Raw genomic sequence first — 27,873 nt, 5'->3', positions numbered from 1 at the left:
GGTCCGGCCCGTCCATGAGGCAACCCAAAGCTGTTGCCTCAGGCAGCGACTTGGTGGGGGCATCTTCTCTGTCCGCTTACTTGCCCCCCCCCACTGCAAGTGGAAGGAGCAGAGGCTGGCACATCACTGGGCAAGCGGGAGGGGGGTGTTGTGTTTGGCATGCCGCCTCAGGCACTAGGAGGTCTGGAGGGGTCTGTGTCCCCCTCCTTTTCTCCCCACAACAGCTCCAATGGAGGCCACTAGCCCAAGAGGCACCCGCACTGGCCCAAAGCCTCCCACTGGGCTTGACCATTCCTAGCCGGGCTCCACTCTGCCAGCCGCTATGCCCTTCAGGCCAGGGTGTCATTATTCAGGGAGGGTGACGTGTGCACTCTGCATATGCCCAGAGGCTGCCTGTGCTTTTCCCATTGCCCCAGCTAGCATCCAACCCAGACTAAGCCCTGGTGCCAAAGAGGGTGGTGTGCATGATGGGGTGGTGGGGGGTCCCGTTGCTGCCTGATTAAGTGGGGGCAGCAATATTACTGGACCAGCAGTGCGGGGGGGGGGGAGATAGCATTTGGCATGCCGCCTCAGGCACTGGGAGGTCTGGAGGTGTCCACGTCCCCCTCCTTTTCTCCCCACAATAGCCCCCCTGGAGGTAACTAGCCCAAAAGGCAACCACACTGGCCCAAAGCCTCCCACTGGGCTTGGCCCCTCCTAGCTGGGCTCCGGTTCGCCAGCCACTTCGCACTCTGCACATGCCTAGAGGCTGCCTTTAAAACTTTAGATCAAAACTTTAGATATAGGCTGGTGGGTTCTGAGCTGTCTGTGACAGATCAGGAGAGAGATCTTGGGGTGGTGGTGGACAGGTCGATGAAAGTGTCGACCCAATGTGCGGCGGCAGTTAAGAAGGCCAATTCTATGCTTGGGATCATTAGGAAGGGTATTGAGAACAAAACGGCTAGTATTATAATGCCGTTGTGCAAATCTATGGTAAGGCCACACCTGGAGTATTGTGTCCAGTTCTGGTCGCTGCATCTCAAAGAAGACATAGTGGAAATGGAGAAGGTGCAAAAGAGAGTGACTAAGATGATTACGGGGCTGGGGCACCTTCCTTATGAGGAAAGGCTGCGGCATTTGGGCCTCTTCAGCCTAGAAAAGAGTCGCCTGAGGGGGGACATGATTGAGACATACAAAATTATGCAGGGGATGGACAGAGTGGATAGGGAGATGCTCTTTACACTCTCACACAAAACCAGAACCAGGGGACATCCACTCAAATTGAGTGTTGGGAGAGTTAGGACAGACAAAAGAAAAGATTTCTTTAATCAGCGTATGGTCAGTCTGTGGAACTCCTTGCCACAGGATGTGGTGATGGCGTCTAGCCTGGACGCCTTTAAAAGGGGATTGGACAAGTTTCTGGAGGAAAAATCCATTATGGGGTACAAGCCATGATGTGTATGCGCAACCTCCTGATTTTAGAAATGGGTTATGTCAGAATGCCAGATGCAAGGGAGGGCACCAGGATGAGGTCTCTTGTTATCTGGTGTGCTCCCTGGGGCATTTGGTGGGCCGCTGTGAGATACAGGAAGCTGGACTAGGTGGGCCTTTGGCCTGATCCAGTGGGGCTCTTCTTATGTTCTTATGCCTTGCTTTTCCCATTGCTCCCGCCAGCATCCAACCCTCTGGTGCGTGCTGGGGGGGGGAGTGCTCTGCTGTTGCCTGAGTAAGTGGGGATCCTGCCCCGGATCCGGCCTCCCCCCCGGCTGGCTCTGTGCCCGCCGCGGGGCGGCTTGGCTGGGGATCAAGGCGGGAGGCGGCTGGGCAGGGCTGCCGGGCTCAGAAAAGGGCTCCTCCCGCGCTCCCAGAGGCAGAGCCGGCCAGGAGGATGCCGCCACTCTCGGGACTCCTCCTCTCTTGGGCGCTGCTGCTGGGAGAATGCCGGGCGGCGGGGGGCAGGCTGAGCTTCCAGCTGCAGGGCCCCCCGGAGCGGGAGGTGAGCCCGGATTTCCTATCCATCACCCTGGATGCCAACCTGGCCACTGACCCCCGCTACATCACCTTCCTGGGGTAAGGAGACCCCTCGCGGGCACCTGGGCAAGGGGGGTTGGTGGAGAGAAGGCACTATGCTAGCCTACTCAGAAGTAAGCTCCATGGTCTTCAGCGGGGCTTACTCTCAGGAAGGGACGCCTAGGATTGCAGCCCTAACCTCAGTAGGACGTGGGGAGGAGGAAACTGGAGGTGAGTCCTGAAAAGCACTTTGCATCAGGTCAGAGGCACTCTTCTTTCCACCATCTAGGGCAGTGTTTCTCAGGCAGCGGTGGTGGTACTTACTTGCAGTGGTACTCACAGGACCCCCAGACCCAGCAACACAATGCAGCAGGAGGAGGCTTGACTTGGTAGGCAGAGCTCCAGTGTGCACTTTGTGTGTTTGAAAAAGCCCTCCCATCCACCCTGAGCCTCTTACCAGTGTGTGTTGCATTGCATCAGGGCCCCCAATCCAGAATGGATAGGTGGGTACTACCAACAGGTGGATCAAGTGGTACAGCAGGGGACAAATGTTGAGAAATGCTTATTTAGGTCAATAAGAACATAAGAGCCCTGCTGGATCAGGCCATAGGCCCATCTAGTTCAGCTTCCTGTATCTCACAGCGGCCCACCAAGGTCGACGTTCTTCAACCTTGGGGTCGGGACCCCAGTGGGGTCACAAAGCCTCAGTTGTGGTCTCGCAACTGAGTCTTCAACAGGGAATGAAAATAGTTAGGAATGGGAATGAAAAAAGTTGAAGACCACTGGACCAGAGCACCACCAGGTAAAGAGGGGGAGGTATCTGGTGTACCCCTTGAGGTATCAAGAGATGGTGTTCCAGGTTCTTAACTGTGCTAAAATAGCTTTCACTGGTGCCAGGCTTCATAGTAACCTTTTTTTGCTATGTAAAAAAAGCAAAATTTTTATTTTTTGTAAAAATATACAAATTATATATTTGTAATAATATTTGGTTACAGTGAACAGTGATGGGAGGGTGTAACGAGTGTGGAGAGTGGGTGGAACCAATGGTGGGCCCCCAGTCTCTGGTTGATTGGGATCATGGCATGAAAAAAGTTGATGGGGGGGCAGACTTCAGGTTACCAGAACCTAATTGATTTTTTTGCTAGAATACTGAAGGCCAGAGCCAGATGCAAAAGAGTGGCTCAGGTGGGTGGACACAGAATAAAAGGAGCATTTCTGAGCACAGGAAAATCCACTTCTGTTTTCACTCGGCTTTTCTTCATTTCCACCCCCAATGTGAAAATCCCTTTAGCTGTTGCTTTTTGTTAAACAATTGGGTCTCTCTCTCTCTTTCTCACACGAGTGTGCAGGCTCTGGTTTTATTTTAAAAACTCTTGCAAATGCCATGTCCACCGACTGCACTGTGCAAGCAATGGTCTGCCTCTTGCCCAAAGCCTTAAAAACAAGCCTGAAAGTTTGTGGGTGCTTTCCAGTCTCTCCAGTGCTGATGAATTTTGTCGAGGGCGTGCCTGCCAATGGCAGTTTCTCTGCTGCAGGAATGGTCAGCTTCTTCTTAGGGGAGCTGATTCTCACCAGTCAATTTGTCCCTGGGGGTGCGGTATATCCACCCCCCTTGCAAAGGTGTCATTGCATCTTCCCCCTGTCACCGGCTTCCCAGCTGGGGCAAATACTATCCACGGAGGGGCCTGATCCAGATTGGGACTATTGTGGGACAAATGATTGAAACCGCTCCCCCCCCCCAGACCTTAGTCCCAGTCCTGATTCCTTCACCCCTGCATCAAATTAGGGTTTTCTGACCCTCAGTTCAATATTTCATCCTTTAGAGAAGTTTGATTAAGATGGAAACCTACAACCCTGTTTTCACATCTGTTAAAATGAATGTTCATCTCTGAACATGTGCTGAAACAGTAGAGGGAATCGCACAACCTTGTACCTTAGTTGTGTTTGCAACATGTAGTCAAAGCAAGTTCAGTGGCAACGAATCCAGACTAAGCTGCAATGGGGAGTCCGCCTTGCCTTTCCTGGTGGCTACCCCATAAGGACTTCCTTTGTAATGTTTTTCCTTACCCATCATTTCATCTTTCGGTTGTAAAGTGGGGGAGGATGAATGAGCCGACATCCATGCCTTTAAGGAGTAATTGTGATCTTAATTATCTGCCTGGCAAAAATATTTTGCTTTGCCATTTCCTGTGGTTCCCTCCTGGCATTTTGGCTTGTGAGATACGTCACAGGAATCCTGTTTTCCTAGAAGTCAAGATAGTGAGCTTGTCTTTGCTGTGCATGTAGCCAGTCGCTACATTGCACCAGTTCAGTGGTGTCACGAGGGATTGCATCAACTGGTGCAGGAGGCCAGTGCGGTCACCCCTACCATGGACCTGCTCCCATGCAGTGGGTGGGGCAACACCCCAGGGAGTGGGCATGGTGATGCACCATTGTCCCACCCCCACTGGTTTTTTGGCTGTACCTTTGGATAGAATAATAATAATAATAATAATAATTAGACCCCTGCTAATTGGGTAAGAGGCACTTTTTCAAGTGGGTGCTCCTTTTTTTTAGCAGGGGGAGAGTAACTGGCCCACCTCACCCCAGCACGGTCTGTTGTAGTGGCTGTCTGCTGGTATTCATTTGCATCTTTTTAGATTGTGAGCCCTTTTGGGACAGGGAGCCATTTAGTTATTTGATTTTTCTCTGTAAACCGCTTTGTGAACTTTTAGTTGAAAAGCGGTATATAAATACTGTTAATAATAATAATAATAATAAACTTTATTTATATCCCGCCCTTCTCCCTAAAGGAACCCAGGGCGGCTAACAACATGTAAAAAACACATTTAAAAACATAAATTAAGACAAATAGCAAATAAAAACATTAAAAACACATTAACAGAGACCATAAAAACAGTAGTCAGATTAAAAGACAGAATAAAAAGAGTACAAAAGAGCAAGTCACAGAGGAATCAGGCCTGTAAAAACTACAAAATGTGTAAAAAATGTTAAAAAGGCCAAAAAATCAGAAGGCTTGTGTAAATAGCAGTGTCTTCAGGCCTCGCCAGAAACTCTCAAGAGAGGGAGCCTTTCTCAAGCCAAGGCGAAGGGAGTTCCATAATGTTGGTGCCACTACCGAGAAGGCCCTATTTCTTGCAGCCGCCCCCCGGACCTCCTTGGGTGGTGGCACTTGTAAAAAGGCCTTCTCTGATGACTTGAGAGGGCGAGCCGGATTGTACGGGAGTAGGCGGTCTCTAAGATATCCTGGCCCAGAGCAGTATAGGGCTTTAAAGGTCAAAACCAGCACCTTGAATTGGGCCCGGAAACAAATGGGCAGCCAATGTAGCCCCCGGAGAAGCGGACTGACAGAGTCAAACGGGCTGCTGCACGGGTGACCACACGGGCTGCCGCATTCTGCACTAATTGCAGTTTCCGAACCGTCTTGAGGGGCAGCCCCACATAGAGCGCGTTACAATAATCTAACCTCGATGTCACCGTGGCATGGATCACCGTGGCCAGGTCTGCACAATCCAAGTACGGCTGCAGCTGGCGCACCAGCCAAAGCTGAGCGAAGGCCCCCCTAGCCACAGCCGCCACCTGGGAATCCAGGAGCAGCTGTGAGTCCAGGAGGAGGACCCCCAAGCTGCGAACCTGCTCCTTCAGAGGGAGTGCAACCCTATTCAGAGCAAGCTGATAATCCAGCACCTGCATCGAGGATTTCCGAACCAGGAGAGCCTCTGTCTTATCCGGATTTAATTTCAGCTTGTTAGCCCCCATCCAGATCCTCACTGCTTCCAGACAGCGCTCCAGGCCCTCAACCGCCATCCTGGAGTCTGGAGGAGCTGGGTGTCATCAGCATATTGATGGCACCTCACTCCAAACCCCCGGATGACCTCTCCCAGCGGTTTCATGTAGATATGAAATAGCATGGGGGACAGAATTGAACCCTGCGGCACCCCGCACCTCAAAGGCCAGGGTGTCGAACAGGCATCCCGCAGCACCACCATCTGGGACCGACCCTCCAAGTAGGAGCGGAACCACCGCAAAACTGTGCCTCCAACTCCCAACTCGGCCAGTCGGCCCAGAAGGATACCATGGTCGATGGTATCGAAAGCCGCCGAGAGGTCCAGCAGGACCAACAGGAACGCACTCCCCCTGTCCAGTGCCCGGCGTAGGTCATCCACCAAGGCGACCAAGGCAGTTTCCGTTCCGAAGCCCGGCCTGAAACCAGATTGAAAAGGATCCAGATAATCTGCTTCATCCAAGACCCTCTGGAGTTGGGTCGCCACCACCCGCTCAATTACCTTGCCCAGAAACGGGATGTTGGAGACTGGCCGGTAGTTATTCAACACAGTGGAATCCAGGGAGGGCTTTTTCAGGAGGGGGCGAACCACCGCCCGCTTCAAGGCGAGCGGCAACGTCCCCTCCACCAAGGAAGAATTGACCACCCTCCCCGTCCACTCAGCCAGTCCCCCCCCCCCGGCAGCTCTAATCAGCCAAGCTGGGCAAGGGTCAAACAGGCAGAAATATTTCAACAAGGTTTGTTTCATTGCATTCTGCATGAAACTGCACATCAATTGATAGACAACATGGTTGTATTATTTAAAAAATACCAAGATTTAAAATTTTTTGGCCAGTAGTGGTGTCACCCCCCATGCGTGTCACCTGGTGCAGCCTGCACCCCCTCGCACTGCCCTAGCAACGTCACTGCGCCAGTTTATATGTGACCACAGATGTATTTGGGTCTGTATCTGTGTTTGAAACCACAGATACAAAGCTGTATAGGTAGATCTTATACACAATTTCTTCTGCTTCCCAGATTCTGGGTCATTTTCTTTTTTAAAGGACAGAACTGGCAAATAAATGTTGCGTGCACAGAGGGGTAGATGGAGGATGGTATGCCACAGAGCTTCCACTTTGGGCAATGGCTGTATTAAAATTCAGCATTTTTCAAAAGCCTATTTCTGTGCAAGTGCACTTGGAAGTGTGAGAGCTGTGCCAGTGGCCCTAGAGAGTCGAGTCACATAACTCCATGGCCCTTCCCATAATGAGGAGAAGCAGCAAAAAGAGCAATTTCCCTCCATGTATGAAGATTTGGCCATCGCAGGTGGGCATCTGCACTGGTGGGGCTGTCGTTCCACCACCATACATGGAGATCCACTAGCATATCTCGAAGCTGGGATTGGGCCGTTAAAGCACTTTACAAAATATAACACTGCTGCTCTAACGATATTAGATAATATGCCATATGGAGGTATGGGTATCTGGTAATTCTGTGTAGGCAATGAATCTACACATCCAGTGCCAGATTTAGACTTCATAAGGCCTTAAGCTAGTGTTTCTCAAACTGTGGGTAAGGACCCACTAGGTGGATCACGAGCCAGTTTCAGGTGGGTCCCCATTCATGTCAATATTTTTTTATTTTTAATATACTAGACTTGATGTTGCTATGATATGTGACTGCATTTGGGGAAGTGTTACACATCCGAACGTACTTTCAACAGGCTACTATGCTTTTAACAAGCATATAAATGAATGGGACTTAATCCTAGATAAATGTGGGTAGGATTACACCCTAGGATTGTTAAAACATCTTCCTGCTTGATGATGTCACTTTCGGTGGATCCTGACAGTTTTGCATTCTGAAAAGTGGGTCCTGGTTTGAGAACCAGGTTTGAAAAGGTTTGAGAACCACTACCTTAAGCTATATAAAGCTTGGAGGTCCTTAAAAAAAATTACACCAAAACTTGCTTCACGAGCCATTTGAAAAGGTCCACGTTTTACTTACACACACACATACACACACACACACACACAGCGTATTCAGCACACATAACATTTTAAAAGCTCTCCCCAAAAATTCTGAATTTTTTTTGTTTAGGCCCTGAGAATTATGAGGCCCTACACTGTAGTTTGTTCAGCTTATTCCTAAATCCGACACTGCACACCTCCCTTCGGTCTTCACTCAGTTTTCCCCCACCTTTGCATGAAGTCTTCATGCAAAGACTTCATGGAAAGTCAAGGATGACTACATCCATCATAGCTCTTGTTTGCTCAATGCCCTTTGATCCTCAAGCCTCCAGGAGCAAAGGGAAAGTGGAGCAAAAAACAACAGCTGCTAACCAAGACTCCTTGATACTAACTCTGGTGCCTTATCACCTCAATGAGGAAGTTGTGGGTGGCTGATATTCTGCTATCTGTTGCCTTTAACTGATGCAACCTTGGGTCAGCTGGCTCAGCTGTAGCCTCTCTCAGGCATCTGCCATTATCTAAGGCAGGCAAGGACATTCCAGGTAGGTTCACATGCTGTGGGAGTGTCTAATATCCTGCAATTTATCCTCCCAGGGAGAATTACTACTCATTGATACAGTGCCATCAATAGAGCAATGTAAATAAACAAAAATGGATAGCTCTCTGCCCCATGTAGTTTACAATCTAGATTTCAGCTGGGAAGAGGGAATAGCAGGATGGAGGGGGAGGGATTTAGCTTGTTATTGGAATTGGCAAACTGTAGTTGTACCAGTTGCTCTGATGCTAGAGATTGCTATATCTAAAGAGTGGAAGGTAGAGCAGATGTATGAAAGCAGATAAACAGCTCTGAATCATGGGTTGCTTGTACGTTGAGAAGCTCAAACCAGCTCAAAGTTTGGTGCAGTGTCTGAACTGAGCCACTTTGACTTTGTTTTGGCTAGAGAGGGGTACAGAGTGGGTCAAGCATTCATGGGAAATATGAGCTTTGAGGAGAGACTTGCAGGGAAGAAAATAACACAGGCCAACACACATTTTGCTTCCTTAAATGTTACACCAATTCCTGGGTATATCTGGAGTGCTGATTCCAAAAATCTGTTTTGCCCTATCTGGAATCTGTTTTGTCCTATCACGTCCAATTTATATCAAACCACCATAAAGTTTGGGGAAAACTTCTCTGACCCTCAATTTTGTAGGCCTGTGTAATTAGCTAGTAGTCATGGTGGCATGGTATGTGTAGGGAGACTCAGAAAGTGAACATGATTTTTTTGGGTGGCAAACCTGTAAATGCATAATGGCATCCCACAAAGCTTCCAAACAAAGTGCAGAACATTATATATTAGGGACAAAAGTTCTGGCTTAGCCATCAGAAGCCTTTGAAAAATATGTATGAGCAGGGGATGATTCCCTACAGCAGTGGTTCTCAAACTTTTAGCACTAGGACCCACTTTTTAGAATGAGAATCCGTCAGGACCCACCGGAAGTGATGTCATGACCAGAAGTGACATCATCAGGCAGGAGTATTTTTAACAATCCTAGACTATAATCCTACCCACACTTACCCAGGAGTAGGTTCTATTTACTAACTTTGTTAAAAGTGTATACATAGTAGCCTGTTAAAAGTACAGATCTTTAACATTTCCCCAAATGCAGTCACATACCATGATAGCATTGAGTCTAATATATTCAAAATAAAATATTTAAATAAATGGGGACCCACTTGAAATTGTTTGGCAACCCACCTAGCGGATCCTGACACACAGTTTGAGAAACACTGGTCTAGAGAGTATCTAACATAAGTTGCATAAAGGACCAATGTCTGCCAGCAAGCATTTTCAGCTGCTGTGCAATCCCAAGTGTGTGGAGATAGGCTACGGTCACTTTGCACATGCTCAGAGGCATTTTTCTTGTTTCTTCATGTAGCCCAGGCATTGGCACTGAAAATAAATACTGGGACTGACCTCTGTTGAACCCTAACCCAAGTTCAGGCCCCAGAGAAGCAAACCTCAGTAATGGCAGTTGTTAAGCTAAATCAAAACTTGGCAAGACAATGCCAGAGCCTTGCCCAGATTCCCAATAAACGCTGCCTACGTATTGCAGACAAGTTCTCAAACTATTTGATAGCAATATCCTCGCTAAGAACTGAGCCTAATTTCAGGAGCAGTCATCCAAGTTTTTTTTTATGTCTGATAAATTGTTGGTGAAAGCTTTGGGCACTTTGATTTGAAATGACATCTTTATTTAGACTTTGAAATGTTTGTATGTTGGTAAAAACTTGAACTCATGATTCATCATTCTGGTCAAGGGAAATCCTCAGTTCACTGGTCTCCTCGCAGACCATGTGCCTTCCAGCTGAACTCTTCCTGTTAGAGGAAAAGGCTCTGGGTCAAATTGTACATGATGCAGGTCTTCCACTGCCTCTCCTGCCCCCCCCCCCCAAGGCTGGGTACAGGGTGGGGCTTCCATTAGCCCTGAGGATTTGTGCTTAATCCTCTCCTCCATGCTATTTGCGTAGTCTAAATTGCACATCCTGATCCACTGTTCATTCTGCGTGGGAAAAATTATGTACAAATGGTGTTGTAGTGGGAGGGAAAGGGTTCAGCAACTTGCCCAGCACCACTGCTCTGGTTCAGGTGATGCATTGCGCGAAGAAGACCATTGCGTGAAGAAGACCATACAGATCTTCTCTGCAGGAGTCCATGAGTTTGACAGCATTGTCCTAGCAAGTCCATTGTTCCAATTCAGACCTCTTTCCTGCCCCCCAGCAACTTTAAACAAGGGAACAAACTTCTAGAGACCTAATCACGGATGCCCCGCATCTTGTGCCAGTTGGCCCTCAGTCTCAGACTGTGATGATGAGGAAATGGAAAATGTCCATTTTAGATTATTTTCATTTAGCCAAGAGTGTCTATTAGGGGCAATATTTGCTGGATCTTAGGATACTCCTGCATGATCAGGGGCAAGCTTAGCTTGTGTTCATACCAGCATTGAGGTTTCTTGATTTTGGTGATGGGAAAACCCAGTTTTTCAACCTGGAATAAACTGTGCAAGGCTGCAAAGGAGCTAGGGCTAGTCCATTCTTTCTGGAATGGTACAGGGGGCTTCTTCTTATGCTCTTCCAGCAACACTTCTATAGAAACTGTGCAACTGGAGGCTATAACTTCACCCACACTGTCCCTCTTTGGATCATCCAACATGTCAATAAGAAGGAACCACTTTATGGATTCCCAGTGGAGGCTGACTGAGGTGAGCCTTGGCCAGAGCAGTGAACCTTCAAGCAGACAGTCTCCTGTGTGAGCAGGTCACAGGAGCAGAGTTTGGGAACTGCTGGGTTGAGATGAATTGAAGCCACTTTGATGGGACAGCATTTCATTGCTTTTTTGAAATTCACTTCCCCAGCAATACAAGGTTGCGTGCCTTAGCAAGAGGTTTGTCTCCGGGCCTTTTGAGATTTGGCGGCACCAAAACTGACTACTTGATCTTCGATCCTAACAAATCGCCGACAGTAGAAGAAGAGATCTTCCAAGATTCACTGGCACAAGAAGGTAGGTTGGAGGTTGAAGCTATTTCAGATGATCATGACAGAAGATTTTAAGACATAAGAAGAGATGAATGGATATCTGAGGCCTTCATTCATAGTGTACAATTGAACACATTGACCAGAGTCATGCGCAGTGGGATGCCATTGTTGGCTGAGCCTGGTCACTGAGTTGAACTCACACAACTAGTCTAACAGCTCAGTCCTTTTTTCCCCACCACTACCAACGCAGTGGCACCAAAATGGCTACCATTGCATCCTATGGGGGGGGCGGATACAGGGGAACATTTGTTCCCTTACCCAAGGGCAGGGGTGTCCAAAGTTTTTGGCAGGAGGGCCACATCATGTCTCTGACACTGTGTCGGGGGCCAGGGGGAAAAAGAATTAATTTACATTTAAAATTTGAATAAATTTACATAAGTTTACATAAATGAATATATTAAAGACGAACTTGAATGAATGAATGAAGGTCTTGCAATTGCTCAAGGCCTATAAAAGGCCTTGCACAAAGCAAGGCTGGCCTTTCCTTTGCTGTCGCTACTGCATCACAGATGTGAAACAGCAAGAAGTGGAGGGCGCCCTCTTCCCACAGCTCATGTGAGAGGTCAAACAGTCGCCCTCACACTGCGAGCAGTTGCGTCGGGCCAGTGCGGGCTCCAACAAATCTCTGGAGGGCCAGAGGCTCATTGGAGACTGGGGGCTTCCTGAGGGCCATATTGAGAGGCCTCGAGGGCCGCATGTGGCCCCAGGGCCGGGGTTTGGGCACCCCGGCCCAAGGGTAAGCCTCTTCATCATGGAGGGGTCCACTTGGACCGATGCTTGCAAATTTGCTGTTGCAGGCCCACATGGACCCACGCCGCACAATTGAGTCTGGGAAGGGGTCTAGGATTCTACAGTGGCTCCTGTCACCTAATCCGAACCCCTTCTTGGACTCAATCCACCTCCCTCTGCCCCTGTTGACACCCCATTGCATCCTCCCTGCCCTGTTACCACTTCGTTCCGACCTCCCCCATCCCATTCTGCCTCCCCCAATGTCCTTATTCACCTTGCAGCGTCCACGTCACTCCACCAGCAGGTGCGGGATGGCTCCACCTTCCCACTGGTGCTCCTGTAGCTTGCTACTCTGCGCATTTCCAGAGTATTTTTTATGACTGCAGTAAGGAAGTTGCTGCCAGCAGAATGTCCTGCTGTCAGCTGGCCCACATAGGATTGGGCATTTATAACAGATGGGTGAAATAATACAAAAACTACACATTTCTTCTTAGAAATGTGCATTTGGGCAGATACCAAGTACTCTTTTGTGACTGAGTAGCCACAATCAGTCTCATGCACACCTGTGGTTAAAGGAAAAGGACTTTCAAGCAGATCACCTGACTTTCAGGTCACCTTTCTTTTGAGGAATTAAGATCTGGTTAGGAGACTGGTCTTTTTGCAAACAAATGTGAGAATTCCTCTCTTGGGAGCTAGCAAAAAATCCCCATACCCCTCCTTGCATGTTGTGTTTGCGGATAGTATTACATGATACATTTAAGTGGGAGGAAAAAATCCTCTTTCTAGAACATCTGCTCAGGCTTTTCAGAGAGGCTTTTCAGAAAGGGGTGTCAGCGGTTCTATTGTGCTAGGTGTACATGCTGATTTCATACTGTTTCAGGCCGTGGAGAGCTGCTGACAATTCTGTATGCCTGCACCAGGAGCTATAATTTATTCAAGTGTCTGCCTATTGAACACTTAGCATCATCATTTACGGTGCTCCTGGTTATTTCAGGACAATCAAGCATGGGGCATTTTTGATGGATATAGTAGCATTTTTTAAAATTGTTTTTAACTGAATCAGCAAAATCAACAGTGCTGTCAGACAATACTTTCTCAAGTTGTTGAAGTAAAGCTTTTTGCTTTTGACTCAGCAACACAGAGAAATTAATGTATTGATGGAGAAATAAGCACCTGAAACAAGAGGTGTACACGGGTAGTTTGCAAAACTGATTCTGCCTCAGTAATGTGCTGGACATGGCAGAGAACGTAACAATCTTGTATACTTTTTGGAAATCTCTCTTCACTCTAGCACAGTATGTGCTGGTATATTTGGTTTACTGGATCAATATGGAATGATGACAAGATTATGTGAAGCCAGTTGAATTGTCCAGAGTCTTCACTGCTTGCCAGACTGGCTGGGACCCCTCAGGATATGGTTCTTGACACTTGCAATTGTGGTGATGGATTCAAGGACCTAACACAGCTCGCTAATAGTTACATTCCTTCTCTATGTCCAGTGATTTTAATTTCTTTATATTTACTCCACCCTCCCCAGAAACAGCTCTAGCCAAGTGTGAATCAAAATAAAGAGCCACCATTGTCTTGAATGTGGGTAGGATGCACTTTACTGTACTGTAGACACCTTCCTTCTTTTAATCCCTTTTCCTTGGCACAAAATGCATTCCTTGTACCAAGCAAGTGGAGCATAGTCTGTACATATTTCCAGGAAGTAAATCCCATTGCATTCAATGTGGCTTACTCCCAGGAAAGTGTGTATACTAGGATGGCAGCCTTAGTTTTCAATATTAAAGGCATAGTTATTTATTTGTTTACAGCATTTCACTTTTCTCTCCTCTAGGTATGCAGAAGAAGATTCTAGCAAGAAGCAAATCTGGGACAACAAGTTTTCTGATGCTTAGATGAAATATTCAAATACCTTTAAAACACTGATTGCTTGGCATTCAGTAACCTGATTGTGGTCTATTCTCCACACGAAGCGGAATGAAATAGTAGAGTCCTGAGATGGTGGGGTGATTTGTACCACATCAGATTGCAGACTGGGAATGGAGGGTAATTTTGAATGCTCCCCTACACAAACACTTCCATGTAAGTAGAAAGCTAGCATTCCAGGGAGAAAGACTCTAGTTCAGCCTACTCCCTGTCATGCTAGTTTTCTACCTGCGGGGAGATGTTTACGTTGGGGGACAATGAATAAATTTGATTCAGTACCTGCAAACTGAAATGGCACAGTCCAACTCACCACCTCTAAACTTTAACACTGAATCTGTTGCAGGTACAGACCTAACCTTACTCTTGAGAAATGGCACACAATTATGGGCACATTGGAGCAGCTGTATTTATCTGCTCAAAAGTTAATTTAATTTTGTCAGTTTGTCAATATTTTCAATGTAATCCTGAAACCTCCCCCCCTCTCATGTTGTAGATGTTTGTGGATTTCAATCCACTCCTTCGGGCATCATGGAGCACTTACAGACTTTGTGGCCCTTCCAGGAGATGGTCATCCTTCAGGAGCAGTACAGGAGAAAGCATAAAAACACCACCATTACACGTAAGCCATTTGTGCTCCTTACATGTTGGTCTCTCTGCTGCTGCTGCTGAAAATAATGACACCTAGAAGCTTAGTAACACAGCTCATGAACCGGTCAGGAGGGCCAGGGCATTGGTGGCCATGGGGCAGGCTTCCAGTGCAGCCCCAAACCTTGCGGCCTCCTTCCTGTGCACCTTGGCTGCCTTCTCCCAAGTGAGGTGAAATACAGAACAGAGCCGAACCCTTTTGCCTTCCCTTCTCAGTGAGAGGCTTTAGGAAAGTCTTGCTCTGTCAGCTCAGAGCAGCTGGCAGCAGTGGCATCACTAGGGGGTGCAGGCCACAACAGATGATGTGCATGGGGGGGAGGAGTGACACCACTACCGACCAGAATTTTTAATATCTTGGTATTTTTGAATAGTAACGTCATGTTATATATCATTTGATGCGTAATTTCATGCAGAATTTAACTAAACAAATCACATTTAAAAATCTGTATTCTATCAAATGTTATAGCCAAAAAAACCAGCAGGGAAGTAGCGATAGTGCAACAGTACTCCCACTGCCCCGGAATTTGCCCCACCCACAGCATGGGAGGAAGTCCATCATGGGGGTGATGCTCTGGCCTCTCGTACTGGGTGACTCAAACCCTAATGATGCCACTGGCTGGCAGAGAGCTTTGCGGCCACATGCAGCCAAAGGAGGTGGTAGAACAGGCCGTGTCACTTCATGCTGCAGGTGGGGGGGGGGGTTCTTCCATTTTTGCATGTTTCCTCTTGCATGCTTTTCTACTTGCAAGGTGTAAAATGAGCACTTCAGGGGAAAGATTCAAATACAACCCACTCACTGTTCAGACATAGGGGTAAGAGAGGGCTAGCGGAAGCATATTGACCCCACTGTGCTGACATGTTGCTGGGGCGCCTACCCCACATTCAGTACTGAATTAGCTCATCTAGGACTGGGTGGGGATAAATGTCAGCCGTAACTCATTGATTCATTATTGTTTTTATTTGCCCCCTATTCACAGAAAGCACAGTGGACATTCTGTACAATTTTGCACAGTGCTCAGATTTCCATCTGATCTTTGGACTCAATGCCTTGCTGCGGAAAGGGAACTTGGAGTGGGACAGCTCCAATGCTCAGCTGCTGTTGGACTATACCAGTTCCCAGAATTACAGCATGTCTTGGGAACTTGGAAATGGTACGGGAATCATATACGTGCTCTCACATGTTGGAGTATATATTATGCACAAAGCTACACTGGAGGTTTCACCTCTCTGTAGGTGCAGACCTGGGTTGCACAGACTATTGGGTGGTGGGTACACAGAGTTTTTCAAAGAACACTTTGTGCACCTCTTGCTGCTTTGTGAACAGATGCCATCAAGGCAGGAAAGAAGAACTTGGTACAGAGGGATATCCAGTTTTGTGAGCTCTGATCTTGAATGGGCTCCGAGCCTGAAGTGATGGAGGCTATGAGCAGCCCAAGCTAGAATGGCCAGGGATCAGTTGAAATAAAATGTTTACCTGGGCTGGGCTATCATCCAGGGACTATTTCTACATGCTGGCTCGAACAATACAAGGTTGGGCACTTCTGAGAGCTACACGGAGGCTTAGTCTGCATAGAGTAGAATGTGATAGTAGAATTGACTGTACCACTTCAGATTCCCTGGGCAGGTAGGGGTTCCTATTTATGAATCCTCCCCTATGTGAAAGGCTTATTGAAAGTATAAAATTTAGCACAGCAGAACTTTCTCCCTGATGAGCTGGATTTTTATTGCATGGAATGTGTGTTTGTATATGTTTAAACATGGAGAGCATTTCAAAATCACGTCCTTTTGTCTGAAACGCTACTACCTCTGCAGTCTGCTATATGTGTAGGGCAGGCAACAGCGAGAATGTGCCTTTTGGAGTTTGACATATCTCCAGTTCTGAGTGTTGCCTTAAGGCAGGGGTGCCCAAAACCCGGCCCTGGGGCCACTTGCGGCCCTCAGGGAGCCCCCAGTCTCCAATGAGCCTCTGGCCCTCTGGAGATTTGTTGGAGCCCACACTGGCCCGACGCAACCGCTCTCAGTGAGAGTGACTGTTTGACCTCTCGCATGAGCTGTGGGATGAGAGCTCCCTCCACTTCTTGCTGTTTCACGTCTGTGATGCAGTAGCGGCAGCAAAGGAAAGGCAAGCCTTGCTTTGTGCAAGGCCTTTCATAGGTCTTGAGCTATTGCAAGACCTTCATTCATTCATATAAGTTCATCTTTAATATATTCATTTATGTAAACTTATGTAAATTTATTCAAATTTTAAATGTAAATTAATTCTTTTTTCCCCCTGTCCCTGGCACAGTGTCAGAGAGACAATGTGGCCCTCCTGCCAAAAACTTTGGACACCCCTGCTTTAAGGCATATCTCAAAACCATTTTCATGTTTAATGTTCTGTGCTTGTGGTTGATGATTACCACTGTGCACATTTTGAATGAGTCATGGCTGCCCCTGACCTAAGGAAAGGCTATGCCTGTGTATGTTTTCTTCAGAGCCTAACAGCTACCCGTCAAAGGCTGACATTTTTATCGACGGCATCCAGCTAGGACAGGACTTCAAACAGCTGCGCCGTCTTCTGAACAGCTACAGCATCTACAGAAATGCCAAGCTCTATGGCCCTGATGTAGGTCCGCCTCGGAAGCACACTCAGAAGCTGCTGAGGAGGTGAAAAGAAAGCATTTGGTATTGCTGGCTCAGTGAGCTGATTGGTTTGGTTTGGTACTGACATCATGCTTAGGCATGGTTAGCCATAGTTCAGTTTGGCAAGCTGAGCCTTATCCTTGCAGGGCACAGATAGGGAGCTATCAGTGAGGGGTATTCATTGTGGTATGCTCATTGCGGATTACGCTGCAACCATGCTTTGTAAACTCACTTCTATGGTTTCATATCCTGGTTTTGGTAAATCTTTAAGCATGGTTAGGGTGCTCAGTCATAATACTTAACTATTGTTCTGGAAAACAAACCATGATTAAGCATTCTGTCTACTCAGGACTCACAAGAAGATGGTAAATGCACCAGCCTGGGAACTAACAACCCAAACATGAGCTGCTCAGCTTGTGGGGCTGCAGCAGCATCAAAAATGGCTGCCACTGCATCCAACATGCAACATGGGCAGTGCTGGTCGTTCCTTGGGAGAAGGAGAAATTCATCCCCTTCCCCTGGGTAAGGCAAGTAGCCCTGCAATGGGGCCACTCGATTCTACGGTGACCCAAGGATCAGCGTAGAATCAAGGGCCTCTGTGTCAGGCCACTGGCTCGACACGGAGACTCAGGATCCGGTGGAGTAAAGCATCTGTGAGCTGGCCTATCTCCTTGAACAGTGGTGCGAAAGTGCTTTACAGCACTTTTGCAACACTCTTCAGTTGGCGAAAGGGACTCGCACTAGCTGAAGGGGCACTTACGATTGTGCCCTTAATTGGATGACCCCAAGTTCTGATACACTTCAAAGTTTTTCTTCATAGCTGTGAATGGCAGGGAAAACATCACATGTGAACCTGCTCTCATAGATACAGGCTGAGTGGGTCAGTGTAGCATTAGGCATTTGGTGAAGGAGTCATGAGATTGCTAAGCAATGTGGGTTGATTTGTGAGCCAGGTCTGTGGTCAAGCAGTCACATCATTTCATTACATGCCACACTCTCCATGAATCCCCATTAACCAGCAGGCTGCCCTTTGGGCCCTGTGACTTTCAGTTGCTGATCTGATCCTGGGAACAACGTTCACTGAAAACAATTGTCTGTTTTATGTGTTGCGCTTCTTACAACTTTGCAGTTCCTTTAGAACAGGGTGCCCAAACATTTTGGCAGGAGGGTCACATCATCCCTCTGACACTGTTTCGGGGGGGGGGGGGAAGAATTAATTTACATTTAAAATTTGAAAAATTCACATCAATGAATTTATTAGAGATGGAACTTATATGAATGAATGAAGGTCTTGCAGTAGCTCAAGGCCTACAAAAGGCCTTGCACAAAGCAAGACCAGCCTTTCCTTCGCTGCTGCTGCTGCATCACAGATGTGAAACAGCAAGTAGCGGAGGGAGCCCTCATCCCACAGCTCGGGTGAAAGGTTGAACACTCATCCTCACACTGAAAGCAGTTGCATCGGGCCAGCACGGGCACCAGCAAGTCTCCGAAGGGCCAGAGGCTCATTGAAGACTGGGGACTCCCCGTGGGCCTGATTGGGAGCCCCCGAGGGCCACAAGTGGCCCCAGGGCCAGGTTTTGGGCACCCCTGCTTTAGAATATGAGGAAAAAGAAAGTGCAAGTGATGAAGCTGTCCCTGTTGTTTCTTTGCAGATTCCTGAAAACAGCAGGAAAAGCAATTGACGCAGTTACATGGCATCAGTAAGTACGAATGTCTTGATTATAAATATTTATATCCCACCTTTCGATTTCCAGCAAATGCTCAAGGTGATCAACAACACATCTATGTATCCACCACATTAAAAAGTGGAATACAGTGGCAGTGGCTAGGTGAGCACCTCAGTAGATGGTTGGCTGGGGGAGGTGACAGGGCATCCCCTGCCAGTGATGGTGGGCTGGGGAGGTGACAGGGCATCCCCTGCCAGTGATGGTGGGCTAGGGAGGTGACAGGGCATCCCCTGCCAGTTCATTTCCTCTTTCAGACCACACTACTCAAAGCACTTGCTTCATCTGTTGGCAGCTCTGCCGACAAACAATTTTTTCCCCCCACCAAGCTCAGAGAAAACCCTGTTTGCAGCCGCAGGGGCTTTACTTAGCCCTGTTTGGCTGGCCTCATAACAAGTCCCAAAGCTACCACCCTCCCTCCCCCCACTCCTCAGACTGGTTTTTCAAGTTAAAAAAAAACCTGTTTTTAAAGGCACTGAACAAATGTTTAATCAATGGACATTCTTGGAAGAAAACAGGCCAGGTTCAAGCTTTGCTGGCACGCACCTGAGACCTTGAGGTTCAGATGTCCCCCTCCCTACAGCGCACGAAGCATGCCTTACAGTGCTGAAATGCCTTCCAAGAACACTGATGCTGTGAACTTTTAAGGCCTTTCAAACCTCTGCAAAAAGTCTACTTTCTCCCCAAATCACTCAGTTTCATCTCACCCACAGACCTCAGACTTTATAGAAGCAGCTCACCCCATTGCCCTTCTTTGCTTTCCTTCCAAGTGTGTTCTGTATTTGGACTCATTGACATAGGAGTAACGGTTGTGGTGGGTGCAGAGAAATGTTAACTGCAGGACAGCTGTTCCTTTTACTGCAGACAGGCTTGCAAAGAAAATAGAAAGGAAATCAGAAGAAAAACCAGTTGTGGCATGAATATAAAAGACAGGCAATGAGCTTCAGATCTATATGAATGTCTTGATATTACAGTTATTATCTGAATGGACGAATCGCTACCAGAGAAGATTTCCTTAGTCCAGATGTGCTGGATACCTTCATCACAGCTGTAAAGGAGGTTCTTCAGGTACAGGTCATTTGTGTGGCTGGGTGGATTATGGGGTAATGCACTGAACATATTCCAACAAGAGAAGTACTGTCTTGGGGGGGGGGTCTGGATCCTCTAATACTTACCTTAAAATCACCTCATGGTGTCAGCTCTTTTCTTCTCTCTCCCTTCTCAAAACCTTCTCTTTTATGAAGTCTTTCACTGCACCGCTAGTTTTCACTCTGATACTAAACCTTCATAAGTATACTTGTTCATATACTTATTCATCCCCTGTGTCCTTCCCTCTTTCATCTTCCCTCCTCCCCCACAGGCATATGCCCTTCTGTTGAAATGCAGGTTGTGTTTCTCTAATTTGCTTTTCTGTGTAGGGACCTTTTCTAGAAAAGGAAAGAAAAAAAAACAGGTTAGCACCAGGTTCAACTACTGATGTGATTGTATTAAGAGCTGTCCATTTACAGCACAATGAAATTATCATCTGGTAAGGCTCTAGGAACAGCAATGTAGGTAACCCCTGCTAATTGGGTAAGAGGCACTTTTTCAAGTGGGTGCTCCTTTTTTTAGCAGGGGGAGAGTAACTGGCCCACCTAACCCCAGCAGTGTCTGTTCTAGTGGCTGTCTGCTGGTATTCATTTGCATCTTTTTAGATTGTGAGCCCTTTTGGGACAGGGAGCCATTTAGTTATTTGATTTTTCTCTGTAAACCGCTTTGTGAACTTTTAGTTGAAAAGCGGTATATAAATACTGTTAATAATAATAATAATATTCTGATTCCTGCCTCAGTTGGGACTCATTCACAAGAACGGGGTGTGAGATAACTACAGAGCATGACCTTGACACCAATGGTCTCTGAATTGACTGTGTCCACCTGCCACAACAAGTCTGCGGCCCAGCTTCTTGGCAAACAGCTTTAGAGCACTTGTCATGAATTGATGTACCAAAAGCTGTCTCCTGTGCATGCCAGTAGATGCAAACAACCAACTCACCAATATACACAGCCTTGTCACATGCTTTTTCTGCTGTTACCACACTACTCATGGTTGTGTGAACAGCTCTTCAGCTCCATTCAACCGCCATTTCCTTCTATCTGAGAGTGCTGAGAAGTTAACATATCTTCGAGGTCTAACCCGTGTACTGACTCTCCTTTATGGTCTTCTTAATTTGGTGATGTTTTTCAGATTGTTAATGCTACAGTTCCAGGCAAGAAAGTGTGGCTGGGAGAAACCAGTTCAGCACATGGAGGTGGTACTCCAGGATTGTCTAATGCGTATATTGCGGGTTTTATGTAAGTATAATGCTTAATTTCTGGCTGACAGAGCAGTACTTTTTCCTCTGACGGAATGTCAAGATCTCACCCATAAAATCTCTTGCTCCATGCACACCAGCAGCTCTTCCTTTGTCCAAACTGGAAAGAGGTATTGTGTTCACTGAAGCCCAATATTAACATACAACAGGTGCAAGCCAACACCATTAGCAACATGGTGTTGTTGCAGAAACTCATCATGCCACGTGAGGGATCTCATCTGTGTGACAAATCCTAAGGGAAACAAAAGAAGATACCAATACCACTGTATTCACCCCAAACCTGCAAACTTTGGTTACATAATAGTATCCCTTCTAGTCACTGCTTGTTGAAGAGTTCTGTGTAACTCATGTGCTTCCATATTGTAAAATAACAGAAAGTTGTCCTTAAAGGGATTTCTTACCTATTTTGTTTCTCCAATGAATTAAAGGGATTTGCAGAATTCTGTGTACACTGTATAGCAGGGGTGCTCACACTTTTTTGGCTCGAGAGCTACTTTGAAACCCAGAAATGGCCTGGAGATCTACCAGAGTTTTTTTTCACAATGTCCACGCCATCATAACATATAACATTTATGTGTACAATGTATGTTGGTGTACCTTGCATAACCGCATGAGCCAATATTGCACAACACAACATAATTAACTATAAACATTTTTTTAATTACTTGAGTTTACTTTGATGACTTGCACTGAAGTGAATCAGCCAAGGATGCATAGTCCGGACAGTAGCTGCTGACAGCCAGCCTCAAGCACACTTCCAAATGTTCATCAGTCATGGTGGAACTTAATGATCTTCATGTAGGAAAAGGCTGACTCACATAAATAAGTGGAGCCCTTCCTGCCTCAGGTGCTCTTATATCCCTGAGGGCCCTATTGCCTTCAAGTGGCTGCAGCTGTGCAGCACACTCTGCTGGATGCCCAGGAATACCCTTAAAGGGGCCACTGCTGACACCACATCTACCTCCTCACCAGATCTTCCTGGATTCCAATACAAGTGGGGGGGGGAGCAGATCTCTATACAGACCAGTGCAAAAACAGGGGAAAGGTGTGGGGGAGGGAAGATTTCTATATAAAAATCACAGCAAGACCAGTGCAAAACCCCTTGCACACAGAACCAACAGATGGAAGTTGGGGGGGGGGGCAGATCTCCATACATACCAGTGCAAAAACAGGGGAAAGGTAAGTCAGCCCCAGTAGAGTCAACGGGGCTCACTCCCAGGGATGCATGGACAGAAGAGAAGCCTGCCAGCGGCTCCTCTCCAGGCCTACTCACGAGTCAGCCCCAGTAGAGTCAATGGGGCTCACTCCCAGGGATGCGTGGACGGGGGAGAAGCCTGCCAGCGGCTCCTCTCCAGGTCCCCTCACCAGTCAGCCCCAGTAGAGTCAACGGGGCTCACTCCAAGGGATGCGTGGATGGGAGAGAAGCCTGCCAGAGGCTCCTCTCCAGGTCCCCTCACCAGTCAGCCCCAGTAGAGTCAATGGGGCTCACTCCAAGGGATGCGTGGACGGGAGAGAAGCCTGCCAGAGGCTCCTCTCCAGGTCTACTCACCAGTCAGCCCCAGTAGCGTCAACGGGGCTCACTCCCAGGGATGCATGGACGGGAGAGAAGCCTGCGATCGACTCATTTTGCCTCGCAATCGACCGATCGCGATCAACGTATTGAGCACCCCTGCTGTATAGAATAGGAAATATTATATTTATGTTATAAAAGACCATTCCATAACACTGTCCTCTCTCCTCCCTACCAATAATGCTCTTCTGCGATGCTTTCTGTACTCTTCTCAGCTCAAGTTATTAAGCGGTCAGTGTTGCAATATGTTATATCACCCAGGAGCACAGGTGCTGAATATTGTGCTGAATATTTCAAGAGTAGCACTTTTGCTCTCATTGCTACCACATGCACATGCACACACATTGGATAGAAGCCCCCCACCCTGTCCAATTGCTTTACAACTGTATGAATTAAAGTTTGCTCTCTTTTTTTAAAATCCTGTTTGATTTGGCAGGTGGCTGGACAAACTCGGACAGTCAGCCAGGTTGGGTATCGATGTGGTGATGAGGCAGGTTTTGTTTGGAGCAGGTTCCTACCAACTGGTGGATTACAACTTTGAACCTTTGCCAGTATGTATGCAATAACTGTGCCATTCAGAAAACGGCTTTAGGTTGGGGTGGTCACATGCTTTTCATGAAGGCCCCAGGTTCAGTTCCATTATTTCCTTTTAAAAAGATTCAAGGCAGCAGAAAGACCTCTGCCCAAGACTTCAGAGAACAGCTGCCAGACAAAATAGAGACTACTGGGCTAGATTGATTAGTGGTCCAACATGATACAGAGAAACTTGCACATCCATACCAGTTGCTTATTATTCTGTGCCTAGCTGTACATTGTACTTCTACCCAGATGGGCCACACATTCTGGATAATGTGCCCGGCTTAATTAACCATGTAACAGTGAGCTTCCTCAAGGTCCATAACACTGTGGTCATAAGTCAAAACAATGATTCTGCAAAAACAGGACTTATCTTTTTCTTGGTGCTTCTAAGGTCAAAACCACTGAATCTAAACAAGGAGATACCAGGAAGTTGCAAGGATGTAAATTCAAGATTGGGGGGGGGGGTCTTGCTACAGTGGTGTTCAATGTACTTCGTGATGATCAGAACATTTTTAAAAAAAAAATATTTCAGAAATGATCCCATGTGTCCCTGATTATGCAGGACCAAGCACTAAAGCAGGACAAAAATATATAATATGATGTGGGCATGCAGGTGTTGGATAAGAGTAGCGTCGATCACTATCACCAGTGATGTTATGGGCATTAGCCAATAGGCCTTGGTGACATTTTGCAGCCACTGCATTTTTCAAACTGCATAAATGATTGCCATAAATAATGTTTTTTGCTTATTTGTTTGTTTGTTTTCCAATTTTGAGTGCAGGCAAAATGACATTTTTCCTACAACAAAAGCACTTCTTAGATATAAGTTGTCTGGAGACCAAACTATATTTTATAATGAATGCATGAGTGTTTCTCTCACGTTTTTTTCTTTTAAAGACCATGGAGGAGCACGTGACATACCACAAAACCATGTTGGCAGTCAAAACTCTTAGCCCCCACCATGTTTCCTATCCCAATTGTACATCCCTTGTATGCTATAATGTTCTTTTTTTACATATCAGTGGTTTTCAACTGATTTTAAAAGTGTGAATAGCATGTCGGGGGCATGATCAGAATCTAAAGTGTTGTGAGAGTTCAGAGGTAAAGCCCCCCCCACCCCACCATAGTTCTATGGCATTTTACACACATGCCACATACTACTACGGGTCCAACCTTGTTAGAAACGGATTTTTTATACACAGATTTGACTCAACACGAATGGCCACTGCAAATGAGAAGGAATGTGCTGATCCCTGGAAAAGGGGAAAATGCATCTCTTTAAAATCAGTTTTAAAAAACTGCTTTTCTTACTGTGGTAGAGAGACAATCATGCAAGTGATCATTCCATTCTTCAGCTGAGCCAGGCAAAAGCAAGGGGTCCTTTGCATTTCTAATTGCTGACTGCCTCTCTACAATAGTAAGAAAAGCTGTTTTAAAACCACAATTGTAAAGGGACACACTTTTTAATTTTTTTAAAATTACTTTCATTAACACATTATGTGTTTTTATGGTATCAGCAGAGAGTCCCAGAATCAAACCCCTGTGAATGTCGAGATACGACCTTATTAGGACCAATGGAAGTGGGTCTTTAAATCTATTTTTCCACTTTTTTTTTGTCCACTGATTTTTTTATCCACTAGGGTTTCTGGAAAGGAACCCTAGCAGATAACGAGACACAACCTGTATATTTAAAAGAAAGAACAAGGGTCAAACTCATACTTGCCATAACACATAGTTTGGCCCTGAGTTTCTGTCTCCAGCTTAGCAATTCCTGGGGGAAACTGCTTTTATATACTTAAGTACACCTTATTCCTGGCTGTCTGACCACAAGTAACTTTTCTTGCTGATTAGACATCCCAGGCATTACTTTATTACAGTAATTCAGGGAGTAATGTCATATATTTCATGTCAGGTGTTATTTGAGGGAGAGTCACGGATAAAAGCTGTCCTTTCTTTAATGCAATATAGGATTATTGGCTCTCTGTGCTATACAAGAAACTGGTGGGCACCAAAGTCCTGAATGTTAACCTGACAGGCGAAGACCCAAGGAAGCTTCGAGTGTATCTTCACTGCACAAATGATCTCCAGTAAGCATTCAGCATAACATCCAGAAGGCACTGAACACATTAAAAAATAGCCCAGCCTTGTTAACTGCGATCAAAGGCAAGAAGCAGCTAAGATGAGGTGCAAGAGTCCATTTGCTAGTGCACCATCACAAGCTGTAATGCTGCCCTGGAAGCAACTGTTACCCTGCACATGCCTGATCTTGTCTGATCTTGGAAGCTAAGCAGGGTCAGGCCTGGTTAGTACTTGGATGGGAGACCGCCTGGGAATACCAGGTGCTGTAGGCTTATACCATAGTCTTTCGAGACTGAAGATTGCCAACCAATGCTGCCCTGCTGCAGCAGGATAGTATTGCTGTGCTGAAGTCTTGCACAGGTCAGATGTAGGAAAATAAGGGGGTGGGGGAAGGGCAGGTGATGGAAGAACAGGTGACAGGTAAATCAATGCGTACAGTATTATAACACCAAAGGAAGACTTTTTCCTCCTGCTTCTGAAATTTGGCACTAGACGTAAAACTCCCAAATGAGCTGGGAAGCCTCACTCTGCAAATGCATTCCTGGGCCAGGAACCTGATGGGTTTTGTTTTTGGTGCTAGCTAAATGTCCACTATTATGATAGAGAATTTGTGGGTGGAGTACAGGTCTTGTATTTGTGTCCCTATGGAATACATGTTGGAGGAGATGGGCAGCAGCCCAATCCTAACCTGTGCTGGTGCAGCAGGGCTCTGCCGTATCAAGCACAGCTTAGGAGCAGACTGGAGGTCTCCTCGGGGTAAGGGGATGTTTTCCAACTTACCCCAGGTAACACCCCAGCCTGCCCAATGGGGCTAATGAGATTGGCACCAGCTATTTAGCTAATGCATGTCCATGAAGCCCCATGTAGGGCTTCCAGGTCCAGGCAAGAGAATAGCATATGGTGGAGGTCTGCTCTGCCAATCCTGCCCCCTCTTGGGCCTGATCCCCCCACCCTCTCCACCTACTGTCTCCCAGCCCCTATACCGCTCTGTGCTTCATTTACATCTGGGGATCAGGATACAGCATTGGCAGGATGGCACAGACCTTCCTGCCAGCATTGCTTACATGCAAGTTGTTGGAAAGCCCTTTACAGCATTTTTACAATGGCTAGCGTCAGCACAGCAGCTACTGCACTGACCCTAGGATTGCACTGTGAGACTTTGTGAAGGAGAGAAGAGTTTGCCCTACTTTGCACCTTTGTCTCCAGCACAGGTCTTAATTTTTCTCCCAGGAGTAAATGGCAGCCAATCACTTATACAGGAGAAAATCAAGAGGTACCCATTTGGATAACATTGGGTTGCGAGGACTTAACTTGCCCCTTCCCCTTGGCAGCTCTAGTGAATTGAGGGTCAGGTTCCCCGCCCCAAACCCAAATTGCACCTTATTTACATTGCTCCATCGAACCCAGACAGGATTCAGTCTTCCCAAGTACGAATGAAGCATTTGTATTTTGTTGTTGGTTTGTCATATGTGATTATTAATGAGTGTTTCCATGTTTTTCATTCTAGCCCAAAGTACAGGGATGGTGACGTCACTCTGTTTGCCTTAAACCTCTATAATAGCACAAAACACTTGCAGCTACCCTCTTCCTTCTCCAACAAGCAGGTAGATGAATATCTTTTACTGCCGTACGGAAAAGAGAACATCCTTTCCAAGTAAGCAATCTACATGTTCCCATCATTTTCTAAATTCTGAACAATGAAAGATACAGAATTGAAAAATACAAAGGAAGAGATAATATAATTTTTTAAATTATTATTTTAAAACAATTATATACTGATTTTCGACAACAACCCTAACCAACTTTCTAGTGCTGATTGGGCATTCATTGGATTCTTGGGGCGGGGGGGGGGCAGCCATGGAGGCCTCCATGAGGTAAGGGAATGTTTGTTCCCTTACCTTGGGGCTGCATTGTGGTTGTATCAGCGCTGGAAAGTTGACTAGGTTTACGCTGTAAATGTCAGAAATGTATTCATTCTAGAAATGGTGATTGCAAGTATTATCTTTAAATACAATTTGTTCTGTGGTTACACGTTTTCCAACTGAGTTTTGTGTCTAAAATGTGCCTCCTTTCATCTTCTGCTTGCAGGTCAATTCAGCTGAATGGTCATGTCTTAAAAATGCTGGATGATGAAACACTGCCAAATCTCACGGAGAAACCTCTCAGTCCAGGGAGCAGTCTTGGGCTTCCAGCTTTTTCATATGGATTTTATGTAATAAAAAATGCCAAAATGATGGCCTGCATTTAACAGGGAGGGCACCAGGATGACGTCTCTTGTTATCTGGTGTGCTTCCTGGGGCATTTGGTGGGCCGCTGTGAGATGCAGGAAGTTGGACTAGATGG

At 46.6% G+C, this 27,873-nt stretch overlaps 1 protein-coding gene and 1 pseudogene across 1 annotated transcript; both read left to right on the top strand.

Annotated features, from left to right (window-relative positions):
• Positions 1-1,867: 1,867 nt before the first annotated feature.
• LOC136655690 (heparanase-like) lies at positions 1,868-27,873 on the top strand. Its single transcript, XM_066632291.1, has 12 exons — positions 1,868-2,049; positions 11,119-11,264; positions 14,454-14,579; positions 15,583-15,756; positions 17,080-17,251; positions 18,880-18,927; positions 19,926-20,019; positions 21,176-21,282; positions 23,309-23,423; positions 25,420-25,538; positions 27,038-27,184; positions 27,619-27,873. Exons 1-12 carry the CDS (start codon positions 1,868-1,870, stop codon positions 27,776-27,778), a joined length of 1,590 nt encoding a protein of 529 aa, XP_066488388.1. The 3' UTR covers positions 27,779-27,873.
• On the top strand, positions 25,666-25,802 carry LOC136656156 (5S ribosomal RNA; annotated as a pseudogene).

Source organism: Tiliqua scincoides, chromosome 6, assembly GCF_035046505.1.
Source record: "Tiliqua scincoides isolate rTilSci1 chromosome 6, rTilSci1.hap2, whole genome shotgun sequence".
NCBI classification, from domain to species: Eukaryota; Metazoa; Chordata; class Lepidosauria; order Squamata; family Scincidae; genus Tiliqua; species Tiliqua scincoides.
The sequence above is the reverse complement of the archived record's forward strand: the minus strand, read 5'-3'. Positions and strand labels throughout refer to the sequence as shown.

Excerpts from the sequence above, each read along its gene's own strand:
- LOC136655690 (XM_066632291.1), top strand. The coding sequence starts at position 1,868 with ATGCCGCCACTCTCGGGACTCCTCCTCTCTTGGGCGCTGCTGCTGGGA. Across the intron at positions 11,265-14,453 it reads AGATTCACTGGCACAAGAAG|ATGTTTGTGGATTTCAATCC; the intron begins GTAGGTTGGAGG and ends CTCATGTTGTAG. Across the intron at positions 18,928-19,925 it reads GACGCAGTTACATGGCATCA|TTATTATCTGAATGGACGAA; the intron begins GTAAGTACGAAT and ends TTGATATTACAG.